The sequence below is a fragment of the Hemicordylus capensis genome, chromosome 5, assembly GCF_027244095.1.
Source record: "Hemicordylus capensis ecotype Gifberg chromosome 5, rHemCap1.1.pri, whole genome shotgun sequence".
Classification (NCBI taxonomy): domain Eukaryota; kingdom Metazoa; phylum Chordata; class Lepidosauria; order Squamata; family Cordylidae; genus Hemicordylus; species Hemicordylus capensis.
The window spans coordinates 98481502-98496369 of NC_069661.1; the positions used below are offsets into that span (position 1 = coordinate 98481502).

Sequence of the window (14868 nt, forward strand, 5' to 3'; positions counted from 1 at the left end):
TAGGCATCCTTTAGGTCTAACGTCACCAGCCACCATCCCTGATGCAGAAGCGGTACGTTATCCTGTAACTTTGTCATGCGATAATTCTTCACTTGGACATATTTGTTCAGATGTCTTAAGTCCATAATTGGTCGAATCCCTCCATCCTTCTTCAAGATTTAGAAATAACAGGAGTAAAACCCCTCCCATCTCCGTGCCCATCACACCAGCACAATTGCTTTCTTCCGCAAGAGTTCCTGTACATCTTGGCATAAGGCTGGTGTCGCCTTTGTGAAGCAGATGTTCTGAAATCGTGGGCGAGCTTTGAACTCTATTGCATAACCATACTGGATAATTTTCAGTACCCAGCAATCTGATGTTATATGGCACCATGCTTACGCATGACTTGCCAACCTGATGGAATTGGTGGCTAGTGGGGGCAGCTGGTCGTTGGTGTCGCTATTGAACACCGCATCCAAACTCTCCCTGATGTTGTGGGGAGGAAAGCAAAACTGTGGTATTCGATGATGCAATGGGTTGCCCTGATTCTCAAAGCCGCTTTTTGTTTTCCCCTGCAGGTTTGTGTTGGCCTGCCAGAAATTTCCCCTTCTGTTAAGTGCTATGTTTACTGTATGGTTGGTAAGACTTTTGGTAGTCCTGTCTGTCCTGTTGTCTAAAAGCTGGACGAGGGCGATAGAACGATCTTTGCTTTCCCCCATAAGATGTTGAGGCGGAAGCTGAAGTTGTAAATGTCTTGGCTGTAAACTTTGATTTTTTTATTTTTCCATTGTTGCATCCGTCTCCTCCGAAAACAGGCCCTTTCCGTTGAAAGGTAGCCCTTCTATTTTGTCTTTCATGTCCTGCTGGAGGGCAGCAGACCATGCATGCCATCTCAGAGTTATTGCCCTGGTGATGAATCCGCCAGATGCTTGGCCGTACTCAGTTGTTGGCAGGTGAGGTCAGCTGCCCTTTGAAGTGTTTTGCGGAACCTACTCTTAAGTTCCTCTGGCGACAGTGCATCCAAGTCTTTTTCTAGACTCTCTCATATACAATAACTGTATTTCGCCATGCAGGCCGAGTAATTTCCCACTTTCACCGAGAGGCAGGAGGTAGAGTATAATTTCCTCCCCATAAGAGAGCCAGCGTGGTGTAGTGGTTAGAGTGCTGGACTAGGACCGGGGAGACCCGAGTTCAAATCCCCATTCAGCCATGAAACTAGCTGGGTGACTCTGGGCCAGTCACTTCTCTCTCAGCCTAACCTACTTCACAGGGTTAGGCTAACTCAAGTATGTAGTACACCGCTCTGGGCTCCTTGGAGGAAGAGCGGGATATAAATGTAACAACAACATCATCTAGCTTTCTTCCCTCCTTATCAGCAGGGGTGGTATGTCTCCTCCCTGACCTTGAACTGGTTGCACAATCAATCACTAGGGAGTTCGGAACAGGATGTTTGAAAAGGTACATGTTATCTCGTTCTTGCACCCGATAAAGGCCCCCCAAATGCTTCGACGTAGGAATACATGTGTGTGGTACTTGCCATGCGCACTGAGTTGCATTAGAGATTATTGGCAGAAATGGTAAAGCAACTGGCTGGGCAGATTGTGACCGTTGCATAAAATTGTAGACCGGGTCATCTATAGTTTTTAGCTGAGAAGACAGATCTAGATCCAATGCAGCAGCCATCCGCTTCACATGTGAGTGGTATGCCTTCAGCTGCTCCGTTGGCGAAACATGGGCTGGGGTAGCTACATCTGGCGACGGATCCACCTCCACGGTTTCCGTGTCCGATTCAAAATCGGAGGATCCATGGTGACTGTCTCCAGAGTCGTCATCAGAATGAGTTTGACCTGATGGTGGTGCGCCCAGAAAATCAGGGAGCAGTGGAAGCAATGTCTCCAAGGGGTCAGTTTGTACTGCCGAGCTGGCAAAATGTCCCACTGCTGTCTGGGAATATCTATTGGCCGTAACAGGTCGGGGAGTCTGAGTGGAAGCTGCTTGCAGCGTCTTCACCGGTCTGGCAGGAACATCTCCCACTGATAGTGGGCATATGTGGAGCGGTGCAGGATCCAGTTCAGGCTGTCGAATCACAGAGTTTGCTGGTCTTCAAGCCCTGTCCTCTAAGTAATCATAAGCCATCCCCGGAGAGGTGGTACCTGGTAGTGCCATCTCCTTCGAAGGCGTTACAGCATGGCTGAAATCACAAGTGTGCCATGGCGTTGGAGTTGCCAGATGTGTGGAGGTCAGTAACCCTGGAACTGCAGTAGACACAGGTGCCTTCTCATCGTCAGAGTGTGGAAAACCTCGAAAGGTTGAGGGGGTAGTAGCAGTTGAGTCCAGAATCTTTAGAAGAGATTCTAAAGGAGCCGCCTCCACATTGGAGAGATCCTCCTCCTCCAAGGAGGTCATGGGAGCTCTAAATCTAGGAGTCACAGTGGTGATATTAGCCGGTTTGTTCAATACCGAATGTTCCACCCCTCTCGACGTCGATGGAGATCTGATAGGAGTCATAGCAGGCCCCAAATCACGTGCGGAAGGTATTGCAGGCAACGATGCTGGTGCAGCCGTCGATACCGTCCCTTCCAATGCCAAGGTCTATATCACTGTCGAGGTCAATGCCATGGTCGATGTCGATGGCACCGGGTCCCTCGACGTCTGTTTCGCTTGCAGATTTGACAAAGACGTTTCTTTCTGTGTCGATGTCGAGCGAGAAGCTTTTGGTTTCGCTGGGACTGATTTTCTCAATGTTGACTGCGCCGTCGATACCGAACCCACAATCACTTCCTGAGCTGAGCCCGGCGATAGGGTTGAGCTCGAGGTCGACCGTTTTTGCTCCTGTTTCGCAGGTTTTTCGGCAGCAGCCATCTTGTCACCCGGCCTTTTTAAGGACTTAAGAGTTGTCTCGATGGGCGGAGAGGTTTTAGACTGGGCTGAACCCAGGGCCCTCAAGCCTCGTGGAGATTTCGATGAGGTGGAGGGCGCAGCTAAGAAATGGTCATAAAGAGCCACCCTTAGGCAAAGTTCCCTGTTCCTCCTCATCTGCTTAGAAAAGGACTGAAAAACTTTGCAGGCCGAAGTTATGTGGGCTTCCCCCAAGCACATCAGGCACAGGTTGTGGCCTTCCTGAGAGGGCAGTTTCGCTTTACATTTAGTACAGCGTTTAAAAGTTTTCTTCCCCCTAGGGGTATCCATTTTACTCACTCCTGAAACAGTCCATGGTCTACGCCTAGAAATCCCTCCACTCTGTCAGATACTCAAAATCGTCAGGCAAGGGCAGCTACAGAAAACAGTCCAAGGTCAAATTCAGTGATCTGTCAGTCCAAATCAGGATCCAAAGAATTGTCAAAAACACAGTCCAAATTCAGAACAAAGTCAGTCGTAGAACTTTAAAAAAAAACCAACAACAACTAGTAAGGAACCAAAACGAAGGAGCCACAGAAATCACAAGCGATTCCTACGGTGGTCGCAAAGGAACTGAGGTGCCTGTGCTTCCTCCCGCCTTAAATAGCCATGTGGTCACGTGGGGCGGGGCGCAACACTGTTTGTGGTTCTGTGTTTTAGCCTTCAAGTCTTTCCAACCCCAAACCTGAGATTCTAGCAAGAATCCTCAAAAAGGGGGAAATAGGTATACATGGAGTTGACACAACGTTGTACCTCAAATCAGATGCTATATGGTTTTGATCTGGCTCCCAACAACCTGATCGCCCCCACGCCCCAAAAGCTACTCAATAAAAGATTTTAAATCTTTTGGACTTGCTGCATGGGTTCTCAAAGGTACCCAAAGCTATACTGGCTTGTTCTTTGAGCTCTGTGCAATGTGATCTGCTGTGACCACACCTGCGACCACTGCTAAAAGTCAGTTTAATAACTGGTCCTAGTAAAAATAGGTTACTTTTTGTCAAGCTTAAAAAATTATATTACAAAAAGCAAAAAAGTCAAGGATAATGGTAAATGTGGAAGAAACTGTAGTTAAAATTTAAAAGAATATCCTCCTTGTTCAAATCTGACAGGCAATACCATAAGCTGACATTTTTATCCTTTCAGTATCATCATAAAGTGATCCACAACAGATGTATAACTGAGCTGTACTACTCCAGTAGTTTGAGAAACATAGTTTTGGTGGATGGAATTCTTGGATGGAACTATACAAGCACAAAGCTATATGATCTTAAACTCTTTTTTCTGAAATAGTGTGCACTGATGAACCTCAAAAAGGAAATTGTAATTACCTTCTATGCTACAAAACATCCAAATCATTGCCAGTTCTAGACTCATGCTGGTAATTTCACCAATATATCCACATTTAAATTATTCAGAATATCTGTCAGTGATTAAATGGAAGCTTCTGATTGCAAGAAGGCCAAGACCCAGGACCAAGGCTTTTTTCAGCATATTGCACTTAATTCTTAATGGGAACACTGTAGACACTGGTTTTGTGATAATATATATGGGTGGACAAAGAAGATGATTTTATCACAGTTTTGCATCTGATGTATAGTAAAATTCTATTTATCACTTGGTAGGAAAACAGGTTACATGTAGGCTTGTGCCTGAAACGTTTCGGAGGCCATTATGAAGGCCTCCAAAACGTTTCGGCGCTGGGGGCAGTTTTGGCGCCGAAACACCGAAGGGGGTAGCACTTTAAGGGAGGGGGAGGGTGTACTCACCCCTCCCGCCGCATTTCCCCCGCCGGCGCGCTGTTGATTTTAAGCCCCTTGGGGCGGCAGCATTCCTCCCTGCCGCCCCGTTTCCCCCATTGGCCAGAAGTGGCCGGAAGTCATGAGCGTGCGTGCACCCATCGTGCGCACGCACGCACACGGCAGAAGGGCGCCCCCGCACGCACCGTGACTTCCGGCCACTTCCAGCCGATGGGGGAAACAGGGCAGCAGGGAGGAACGTTGCCGCCCAGAGGGGCTTAAAATCAACAGCGTGCCGGCGGGGGAAATGTGATGGGAGGGGTGAGTACACCCTCCCCCGCCCTTAAAGTGCTACCCCCGTCGGCACCGAAGATTTTCGTGCACATCCCTAGTTACATGCACCCTGGGAGAAGCCATAAGAGAAAAAGCCCTCCCCCCAATTTATTTTTATTAGTTTTCTGCATATCTATGTGACTTGCAGTTAATCTTTCAACATAGTTATACTACAATATCCATATTTGCTCTGTGAATATTGTCTTCATATTTATATATCTAGTTATGTCCTAGTCCTTGTTTTCATCACCACAGTAATCTATTAGTTTCATTACTATAACAAATTCCCCAACTGTTATTTTTACATTTCAACCCCCATTAATAAATCCAAATTAACATTGTTTTTCATATCCCACAAAAAGCATTTCCAATCTTCTACAAAGTTTTCTATATTACTATCTCTTACTAATACAGTAAATTTTGCCATTTCTGCATATTCATATGCCTTCATCAACCATTCTTCTCTTGCAGGAATTTCTGCAGAGAAAAAGTTTTCTATAGCCTCAGTCAGACATTATCAAACAAGATTGATGTACTTGAGTTCACCACCCAAAGTGGGAACAGAAGTCCAGCCACGCCAGCATGTCTGTCATCCTACCTCGCTCCATGGGGCTCACACTCACAGCCTTCATCTGAAGCAGCAAAGGCTGTTAGAATGTGGTGAGTGCTTCAGTGAGCAGGAGACTTGGGCGCTCAAGTTTCCTGCTCAGGGTAGCACCTGCCAGCATGAAACATCAATACCCTGCGCTACGCTGATTGCACCACTCTGATAGCTGAGAATGAGGATGATCTGCAAGCTCTAGTAATGGAAGCAAAGGAGCACAGTGAAAAGATGGGACTATGACTAAATGTAAAGATGACTAAACTGATGACAACAGGTACAGCAATCAGACTCAGAATTGACATTGAAGTGGTGGATAGCTTCTGCCTTTTAGGATTTACCATCAACAGTCAAGAAATATGCCGCAGACTAGCACTTGGTAGGGTTGCAATGAAGGCCTTGGGAAGGATATTTAGATGCCGTGACATGTCTACACCTACAAATATTAGAATCATTCAGACAGTGATTTTTCCCATGACACTTTATGGATGCGAAAGCTGGACTTTGAAGAAGCAAGAAAGAAAAAGCATTGACACTTTTGAACTCTGGTGCTGGAGAAGACTTTGGAGGATACCATGGACAGTCAGAAAAACAAACAAATGGATCATAGAGCAAATCAATCCAGAATTCTCACTCAAGGCACAAATGACCAGGTGGAAACTATCATACATTGGACACATTATGCGAAAACCCAGCTCCCTCGATAAGTCCATAATGCTGGGAAAAGTTGAAGGAAAGAGAAGAGGAGGGTGACCAGCAGCAAGGTGGATGGACTTGATTTACGACAGCAATGAATGCACCACTGAGAGACCTTAAAGACCAAGTTGAAGACAGATCATCCTGGAGAGAATCTATCTATGTGGTCGCTAAGAGTCGACACCAACTTGACAGCACTTAAATCAATCAGTCACTGCTCTCTAGAAGCCCACATGCTTAATTTTAAAAAGACCAAATTCAACATCCTGCCCTATAGCCCACATGGCTCTTGAGGTCAAATATGTTGTAAGAAGTCCAGAAGCTAGGCAGACACATGCCGGTTTGAAAAATGGAGCATGGCTGAAAGTCAACAGAATCAGCTTAGGTATGACCTCTATTAAGATTCTTGAAATATGCTACTTGCATACTGTACAAAGGTTTCTCTTTCAAAATGCTTACAAGAACAAAGTGTTCTTTAAAATACCTTATTTAGCAATGAGAGAAATGCAAGCTATATTTTGAAGTTATGTATAATGAATTTGTATTTGAGATGCTTTAAATTGTGTGTGCATCTCTTATTTTAAAAGCCCCTTGAAACCATGGTTAGATGCAATACAATAGGTTTAACTGTAAATATGTCTAAGCCAATAGGCCCATTTTCAACCTAGAGAAGCTGTTAATTTCTGGAAAGTATCCAAGATCTCCAGACATGAAGAATTTTGTCCACTAGTCCTAAAACAGCCTACCAAGCCGATTGACTGCAAGTGCCAACTAAAACAGATGAACAATAACAATTCTGTTTTTAAAAAAAATTCCCAGAAAAAAGAATGACTATTGGGCAACCTTAGTTTCACCTTTTACCTTCAAATAAAGGAAGAGCAATCTGAATTTTATTAACTTCCTTCGAATTTGCCAAATATTTTTAGCTCAATACTAATTCTTGCCTATAAAAATGTTGGCAGAATGTTTTAGTTCAAGGAAAGAATAATAGATCAATTCTGTATGTTTTATGGTTAATTACAGAAGAACATCTAAGACAGAAACAGTCTTAAATACAACCCCCACAAACTGTATAGCAGAATGGCTGATGGACTGTGCTCCAACCTAATACAGCAGAATATAAAATGATCACATTTTGGCACTACTATGATTTTGTCAGTTAAGAAAATAGACTGATGCAATCCTATGGCAATGCTTCTCATACATTTTAAGCTTAAAAAGATTTTCTGAGTTTCAGGATCCTGCTTCACAAAAAAACAGAAGGTCTGAGGGAAGCCTCAGCACCAAATATCTGGAGAATGTAGCAATGTTCTGTACAGAAGAGCTTAAGTCATTACACTCCCCAATAAATGCACTTATTGTTAAGTTTCCAAATGCATTTTTTCAACTACAGAAGTTTAAGTACAAAAGAACAATTTTCTGAGTTTAGCTAGAGCTCAATAAGAGGCTGTACGCTAATTACCTCCTTTGGTAGCTGGAGTGTGAAGTAGCTGTTTGGTTTTGAAGACAACACGGGGCAAATTTTTCTGCCTTTGCAGAGCTGTTGAAACAAAGATGTTATATCTGTCTAAAGAGAGAAGACAAGGACTTTGAACTACAATTCAAAATTTACTTAAGATTTTAGGACTAAATCTGCCTATGAAGCATCAAGAAGCAAAAAAGCTAATGAAAAACAGGAGTTTTCTCAAAAGCTGTTATGGCTTCAGTAGTAGTGGTAGTAGTAGTAATAGTAGTAGTGGTGGTGGTAAGTATTTGAAAGAAGTAATGCTTACCACACTAAAGAGACTGCAAAGAGAAGTGCCAGAAACTTTGTAGAACAAAATGTGTTAAGTGCTTTAGCAGGCAAAAAGCTTCTTGCAGGCCAAAATCCAGGAAGGCAAAAATAATCCACACCCACAAAAGGGAGAACAAACCATCAGCCCAACATGCTACAGCCATTTCACAGCAAGGTTAAGCTCAAAACACAATTGAGTTAACTGCCACATTTAAGTCCCAACATAAGATACAAGGTTTCACTTGATCTCTGAAATATAGTTTATTTCTTCAAAAGTTAGAGTCTGTCTTTAAAAATATGTGTATTTTTTTAAAAACCCACACAAGACTGCTAGCTTTTCACATACACTTTCCTGCTTAAAACTAGCATTTCTTCTCCTTAAACACAGCTTTAGTCAAATAATCCAGTATCGTGGTTTATCTTGTAAAATGGAAGAATAATTCTGACCTCCTTTATGCAACAAAGCCTCCAACAGCAAACAATCAACAAAGGCAGGCACAAAGCCTCCAACAGCAAAAAACTAAACTAAACAAAACTGCAGTGTCTTAAGAGGCCCAGCAATCCATGGCCTGCCACAAAAACAGAAAGAAAGTTAGGGTCACATAGGCAAATCAAAGCCTGAAGAGTATTCAAGTATGGCTAAGAACAGATGGGCATTCACAACATTGTATGACCCATTGCAACTGCCATACTTGGGCCCTGTTCAAATTTGTGATTCCTGGGCAGTAGTCCAGAAGGCCACATAAGTTTTCCTCCTCCTTATGCATGAATTCCTGCCACCTTTTATCTAGGTTTGGTATTACACATGACTACCTCGGTTAAAATGAAATCAGGTTATGCTCCTAAATTTACTTCAAGAATTGAAACATAAACATTAAGTGTTTAAACTGCTGAAAATTATTATTTAACTGTAATCATGGTCAGCTCTTATAAAAGCCCAACCTCTCCATTAGAAAAAAGTGTCCACTACATCAGATTACAAAGAATAATATTTTTTAAAAAATTCATTCCCATTTGTTCATTATGACTACTGTCCACATTAAGGACATCTAATGTGCACATCAAAATGTATGTCATATTTTCATAGTGTTAAAAATATTACATAGGTTATCATGATTTTTGGAAACTAATCAGAGAGTCTGCAGACAGTAAGCAGGAAAAGAAAGCAACCAATGGAGGAATTGAACTAGATTGTTTAAATGTTTACTGAATTGCTGTTCAGAAAGGCTTATTTTAATAGTTCAACATTTGACCATTTCAGGTTCCTGAAATGAGTTTGGAAACATACTCAGTTTCATTTTAAAATAAGTTAGCAATGGCCACACAATGCCAAACTGATATAGGAAGGCAGGAGAAACGTATGCGTAAGATTAAGGGGCACATTGCCCCATAATCAGTTCTTCCTGATCCTTAAACCTGGTTTAGGTTTAAGTCTAAACCAGGACAGACGGAATCTACCCCTACTTTCCTGGATTTTTGCCTACATTTCATTGAGAATTAGAACACTTAGATAATACTGTAATATAGAAAATAGTGTTCTACAACTGCTACATTTTAGAAAGTGTGAAATTGTTAATATATATGCAGAAACTCCTGTCCTTGATTTCCCCTACCTGCTTTCAGCAAGGATGGAAGGTGGGGGAGGGAGCAATTCTCTCTGCTCTCAAATGGATATCTACTTTTAAAATGTTTTGTTCCATTAAAACAGGGGTTTTCACCCCACACCCCTTTTTTAAACAAGTGTGCCTCTTCTGTCACAAACCTTCAACACACACACACACACACAAATTTAAATGTTACAAATTAGGGAGACAGAGGAGGAAGAAATAGCATAACTGCAGCGTGGGGAGGCAAAAGAGCTCTCTCGGAGTACCCCCTGAGAGCCCTTCAAATACCCTAAGGGTATGTGTACGCCCTATTGGGAACCCCTGCATTAAAGCATAGCATGCTAAAGAGCATCTTATTCTAGGGACTGATAAAAGAGGATAATCTGTAGCAAAAAATAATCTAAATCAAAATGTGTGAACTCAGCTTTTTCACATAAAGTGATACAAACAAAATAACCCTTATGATTTTACCAGTTATGTAATATAACTTTGTAATTTACAAACGTCTTTTAGTAGGGCAGCCCTAACCTGATACAATCAACTTATATACAATGTAGCATGCACTGGGTGCTTCAGTACTATGTAAGAAGCCATAAGCAAGTCAACAAATTCATACCTTTTTCTAAAAATGTTGTGAGAATACAGCCTGTAATCCAGCACTTAATAATTGCCTTGTACAACCAGACCAAAAGTCCATCTGGTCTACCTGTCTGTTTTCAGGGTCAATAAGATAGATTCAGGAAGCTCACTTAGAAGCATTGGCAGGGACCATGTTGAGATAACCAGGACATTCTTGCCCAGTACCTGGTAAGCAGATGTTTACGTCCTGTGAACCTCCTGTGAATTGAGGTTCCATTTTAAGCTAGTGTGGTTTATATCCCCAGAAAGGCCTAGCACCCATAAACTGGTTAATTTCTTAAGTCACTGAAGTTAGATGTCAGCACGTTTCATGACAATTGCATAAACTGCAGAAATATATACTTCATTTTGTTTCAAGTTCATTTTGTTTTTCCTAATGGGAAGGTGCTGAAAGGCATCATCTCGTACTGCACGGGAGAAGGCAATGGCAAACCACGACTCTATTCTACCAAGAAAACCACATGGCTCTGTGGTTGCCAGGAGTTGACACTGACTCGACGACACAACCTTCAATGGAAAATTAGGCCACCTAACGGCGCAGCGGGGAAATGACTTAACTAGCAAGCATGAGGTTGCCAGTTTGAATCCCCGGCGGTATGTTTCCCAGACTATGGGAAACACCTATATCAGCCAGCAGCAATATAGGAAGATGCTGAAAGGCATCATCTCATACTGTGTGGGAGATGACAATGGTAAACTCCTCCAGTATTCTACCAAAGACAATCACAGGGCTCTGTGGTTGCCAGGAGTCGACAGCACAACTTTACAATGGAAAATTAGTTGTATCGGGTAACCCCCTTAAGCTCTAGAAATTGGAGACAGTATTGTTCTTTTCGTTCTTTCTACACCACTTTCAGTTTATGAACCTTCACTATACATAAGTAGTCTTTTTTCTTTTAAAAATTAGTCTTTTTTCTAGATTAATGCTCAATCTTATAAGCCCTCTTCACAGAAGAGATGCCCTCTAGAGGATTTATCACTCTTTTCTGGATTTAAGAAATCCTTTTGGAAATGGAATGACTAGAACTACATACAGTGTTTCAAGTGCAGGTGCACTATCAGCATATGCAGACAACACTTGCTCTTTTATTTTCAATTCCTTAATCCCAACATTGGATTTACCCTTTTAACTGCCATAGCTCACTGAGCTGATCTTCCAGCGAACATTTTGAGACCCGATCAATTGAGAGCCCATCAACAATATTTTATTCCCATGTGCATCACTTTGCACATCCTTGAACTGAATTTCATTGCTATTCTGTTGCTCTGTCACTTATTTCATTGTTCTTCAATCTGCTCAATATTGCACCATCTCAAGTAGTTTGAATATGCATATTGCCCACTTCAGTGCTTTTAGATGTGTTATGAACAATTTAAACATCACTGGCCCTAATACAGCTACTTTGTGTTACACTGGTTACTTTCCAATACTCTGGGTATAGAGGCCAATTTTGGTAGGAATTTATGTATTTTTACTAGTTCAGAAGTTACTCATTTGGGTTTAAGAACTTATGGATGAATGCCATCCTGCCACTGTGGCATTGCTTGTACATGATGTGTGTCCTTGTACCTTAATGATAAGTTGTTCACACTGATGCTACTGCATCAGTCAATCTAACTGTGACATTCTGCATGGTTTTGTGGGTGGAGTTGGTAGTAGGTTGCATAATTTGTGCTTTGCTGCTTAGTGGCATTAAAATATGTATTTATTTATTTATTTTTATCACACACATTTGTATACTGCCCAAAATGCAAGTCTCTGGACGGTTTATTTATTTACAGTTTATAAATAAACTATACTAGTATAAGAAGTCCTACAGAGTTGCGAAGTTATATGAAGGAACAGAATCCTCATGTTATGTACACGAGACACCATGAAAAAAAGGTTTTGTCAGTCCAAATCACTGCACAGATTTTCAATTATATGGCTTGTAACTGCTCATATCTATTAATAACAGTAATTTTTTTTGTTATATCTGGTAGGTTCTTTAGCTTTTTATAATTTTCAGTTGTTAGTTTTTAAAATAACCTTTAATTTGAACCTAATAATGACTGTAGTTTTTAATATGACAACTTTTTTTGGTTTAATTTAATTTTAATACCTTTATTATATCTTGTGTCTATCTTATTGTTGTGAGCCGCCCCGAGCAGTAGCGCACTGGAGGGGCAGGGTATAAATATTTTAAATAAATAAAATAAAATAAAATAAAATAACAGTAGTGCATATGCCTGTGACCTCCAGACTTGATTACTGCAATGCGTTCTATGTGGGGGTCCCTTCGTACGTAGTCTGGAAACTGCAGATGGTGCAAAATGCGGCAGCCAGATTGATCTCTGGGTCATCTCAAAGAGACCATATTACACCTATATTTTAAAAAAAACTACACTGGCTACCAATATGTTTCTGGGCAAAATACATAGTGCTGGTTATAACCTATAAAGCTCCAAACAGCTTAGGCCTAGGGTATTTAAGAGAACACCTTCTCCATTATGAGCCCCGCTGAGTATTGAGATCATCTGGGGAGGTCCATCTGCAGTTGCCACTATCTCTTCTAGTGGCTACTCAGGGATGGGCCTTCTTCATTACTGCTCCAAGGAATGTGATCCCTGCCAAAATCAGAACCTCCCCATCTCTGACAGCTTTTAAAGGGGCTGTTAAGATGCATTTATTCATCCAAGCTTTTAATTAGACTTACAGAATTCACCATTGTTTCCAAATGGTTTTAATTTTTATTTTAATCTGTGTTTCACTGTAAACTGCCCAGATACGTAAGTTTTGGGCAGTATATAAATATGATAAATAAATCAGGCATTTGGTTAAGACACTCTTAAACCACATAACAAACTGCATTTGTTATGACTGCTCCTTTAAATTACCTTGATTAATTTGGTGATGATAATTGGGTAATTTTGCTTTCATTGAAATAAATGCTCTCTTCCCAAACCCTTCCCACTACCAAAAAGAGAAGGATTAACACAGGTATTTTTCCTAGTTTCCCCTGCCCAGAAAAGCATAAGCCAGTTGCACCAGCAGCAACTTGCACTAAGTCTGGAGCTTGCATTCCAGATTAGTGTTGCAATACTAGTTGCACAACAGTTGCACAACCTGTAGCATGCCTCATTTGTTTTAAAGGGAACTTTTATGCAAGAGCACTGTAGCACAATTCTGCAAATCCCTGTTTTTTAGCGCAACCATTGCAATATTTTTGTATAGCACAACTGTTTGTTATGCAAGCACTGTGTTAGCCAGGATGCCAGAATGCCAAAACAGTTTGAAAAATATTATGCTGAACGAACTCCATTTTCAACATACTTCTACATGTGTGTTATTGACACCCATTTATGTTTCTAACAACTTGAGGCACACCGTTATAGTTCCACCTTATTTTCATTTACCAGTATCCCTGTGTTATACATTTCAGGTTCTGAACATGAGACGAGTGGAGAAATAAAAGTGATCTTAGAAATAAAAGAACCTTGCCAAGTAAAGCTACTGCAGCAGTCTGGGGGAAAAGCTAGACGACCACTACATATTTACAAGTAGTATTTTTAAAAAGAAAATACCCAGAAACCCAGAAAGCACAAATATAGGAAAACTTCATATGGCAGCATTGTATGTACTCCAAGCTTTACATACTTTACAACTACTTTTCTATAAAATATACTTAAGTGTTTATGTTCCTTCCAGAAGAAAAATTCTTAGGCTTAAAAACATACAGGACTTTTTATAAATATATTTAAAGATAGGAACTAAGCTTACATCCTTCAAATGGAAAGGAATTATGAGAAGGAGCTGAAAAGTCAAATCTCCATTTCTGATAATAAACCTTTCAAAAGAGTTTCCTTAGGAGAGGCTGATTCTTTGGCATCACGTATTGGTAAAAACTTATGCAAAATTCCTTAGTTCTTACCATTCTTGCTATTAGCTAAATAGCATGTTTGAACAAGGACTTACTATTTGATCTCACAATCATACTACTGTGCTCAGTTTGATGCATTATGTACAGTAATTTACAAATTGCCACTTGGAAAAGGCAGTGCCAAACAGATTTTATTTTTTTGGCTAAAAACGTTTTTCTACATTAAAATATTACTCCCCCCACCTCTGCTCCCAATAAAAACTAATCATTCAGGTAATTAATGCTTATGGCTATAAAAATGGTAATGTATGTAACTTATCCAATTAATCATTATCTTTAAATATTGAAAAAGTGAAACAATATAAAAACTCGTTTTCTCTCTTTTTATATTTAAGATGGCTAAACTTAAAATTTTGATGACAGAATTTTCAGACTTCCATCTGTTGAGGGAATCACCATAATCAAAAGCCTGGTTCTCTCTTTGTATCTGTGTGACTCAACAGCTAATATTCAACACTGATATTTGTACTGAGTTAACTGCAAAAGAAAAAAAAATTGAAAATCTACAGATCAGCACACTTTTCATTGTTGTACTAAAGGAATCAAAGGTGCATAGCAGCAAAACATCACACACAGGAGGCAACTGACTATTCCCTGCTCAGGAATACTGTATGATAATGAACATCAAGAATACAGTTACATCTTCTTAGCAATTCAGCGCTTAATGAAATGATTTTAAAAAGGC

At 40.8% G+C, this 14868-nt stretch overlaps 1 protein-coding gene across 4 annotated transcripts in view; it reads right to left on the minus strand.

Annotated features, from left to right (window-relative positions):
- The window catches only part of SLAIN2 (SLAIN motif family member 2), a 76315-nt gene that overhangs the window by 20332 nt on the left and 41115 nt on the right, over positions 1-14868 (minus strand). The window contains exon 7 of one of the 4 annotated variants that reach the window (XM_053254032.1): positions 7706-7783. The exons of the other annotated variants lie outside the window; for them this stretch is intronic. Coding sequence (XP_053110007.1) covers positions 7706-7783 — 78 coding nt within the window. The remainder of the gene's footprint in view (positions 1-7705; positions 7784-14868) is intronic. 4 annotated transcript variants of the gene reach the window in all.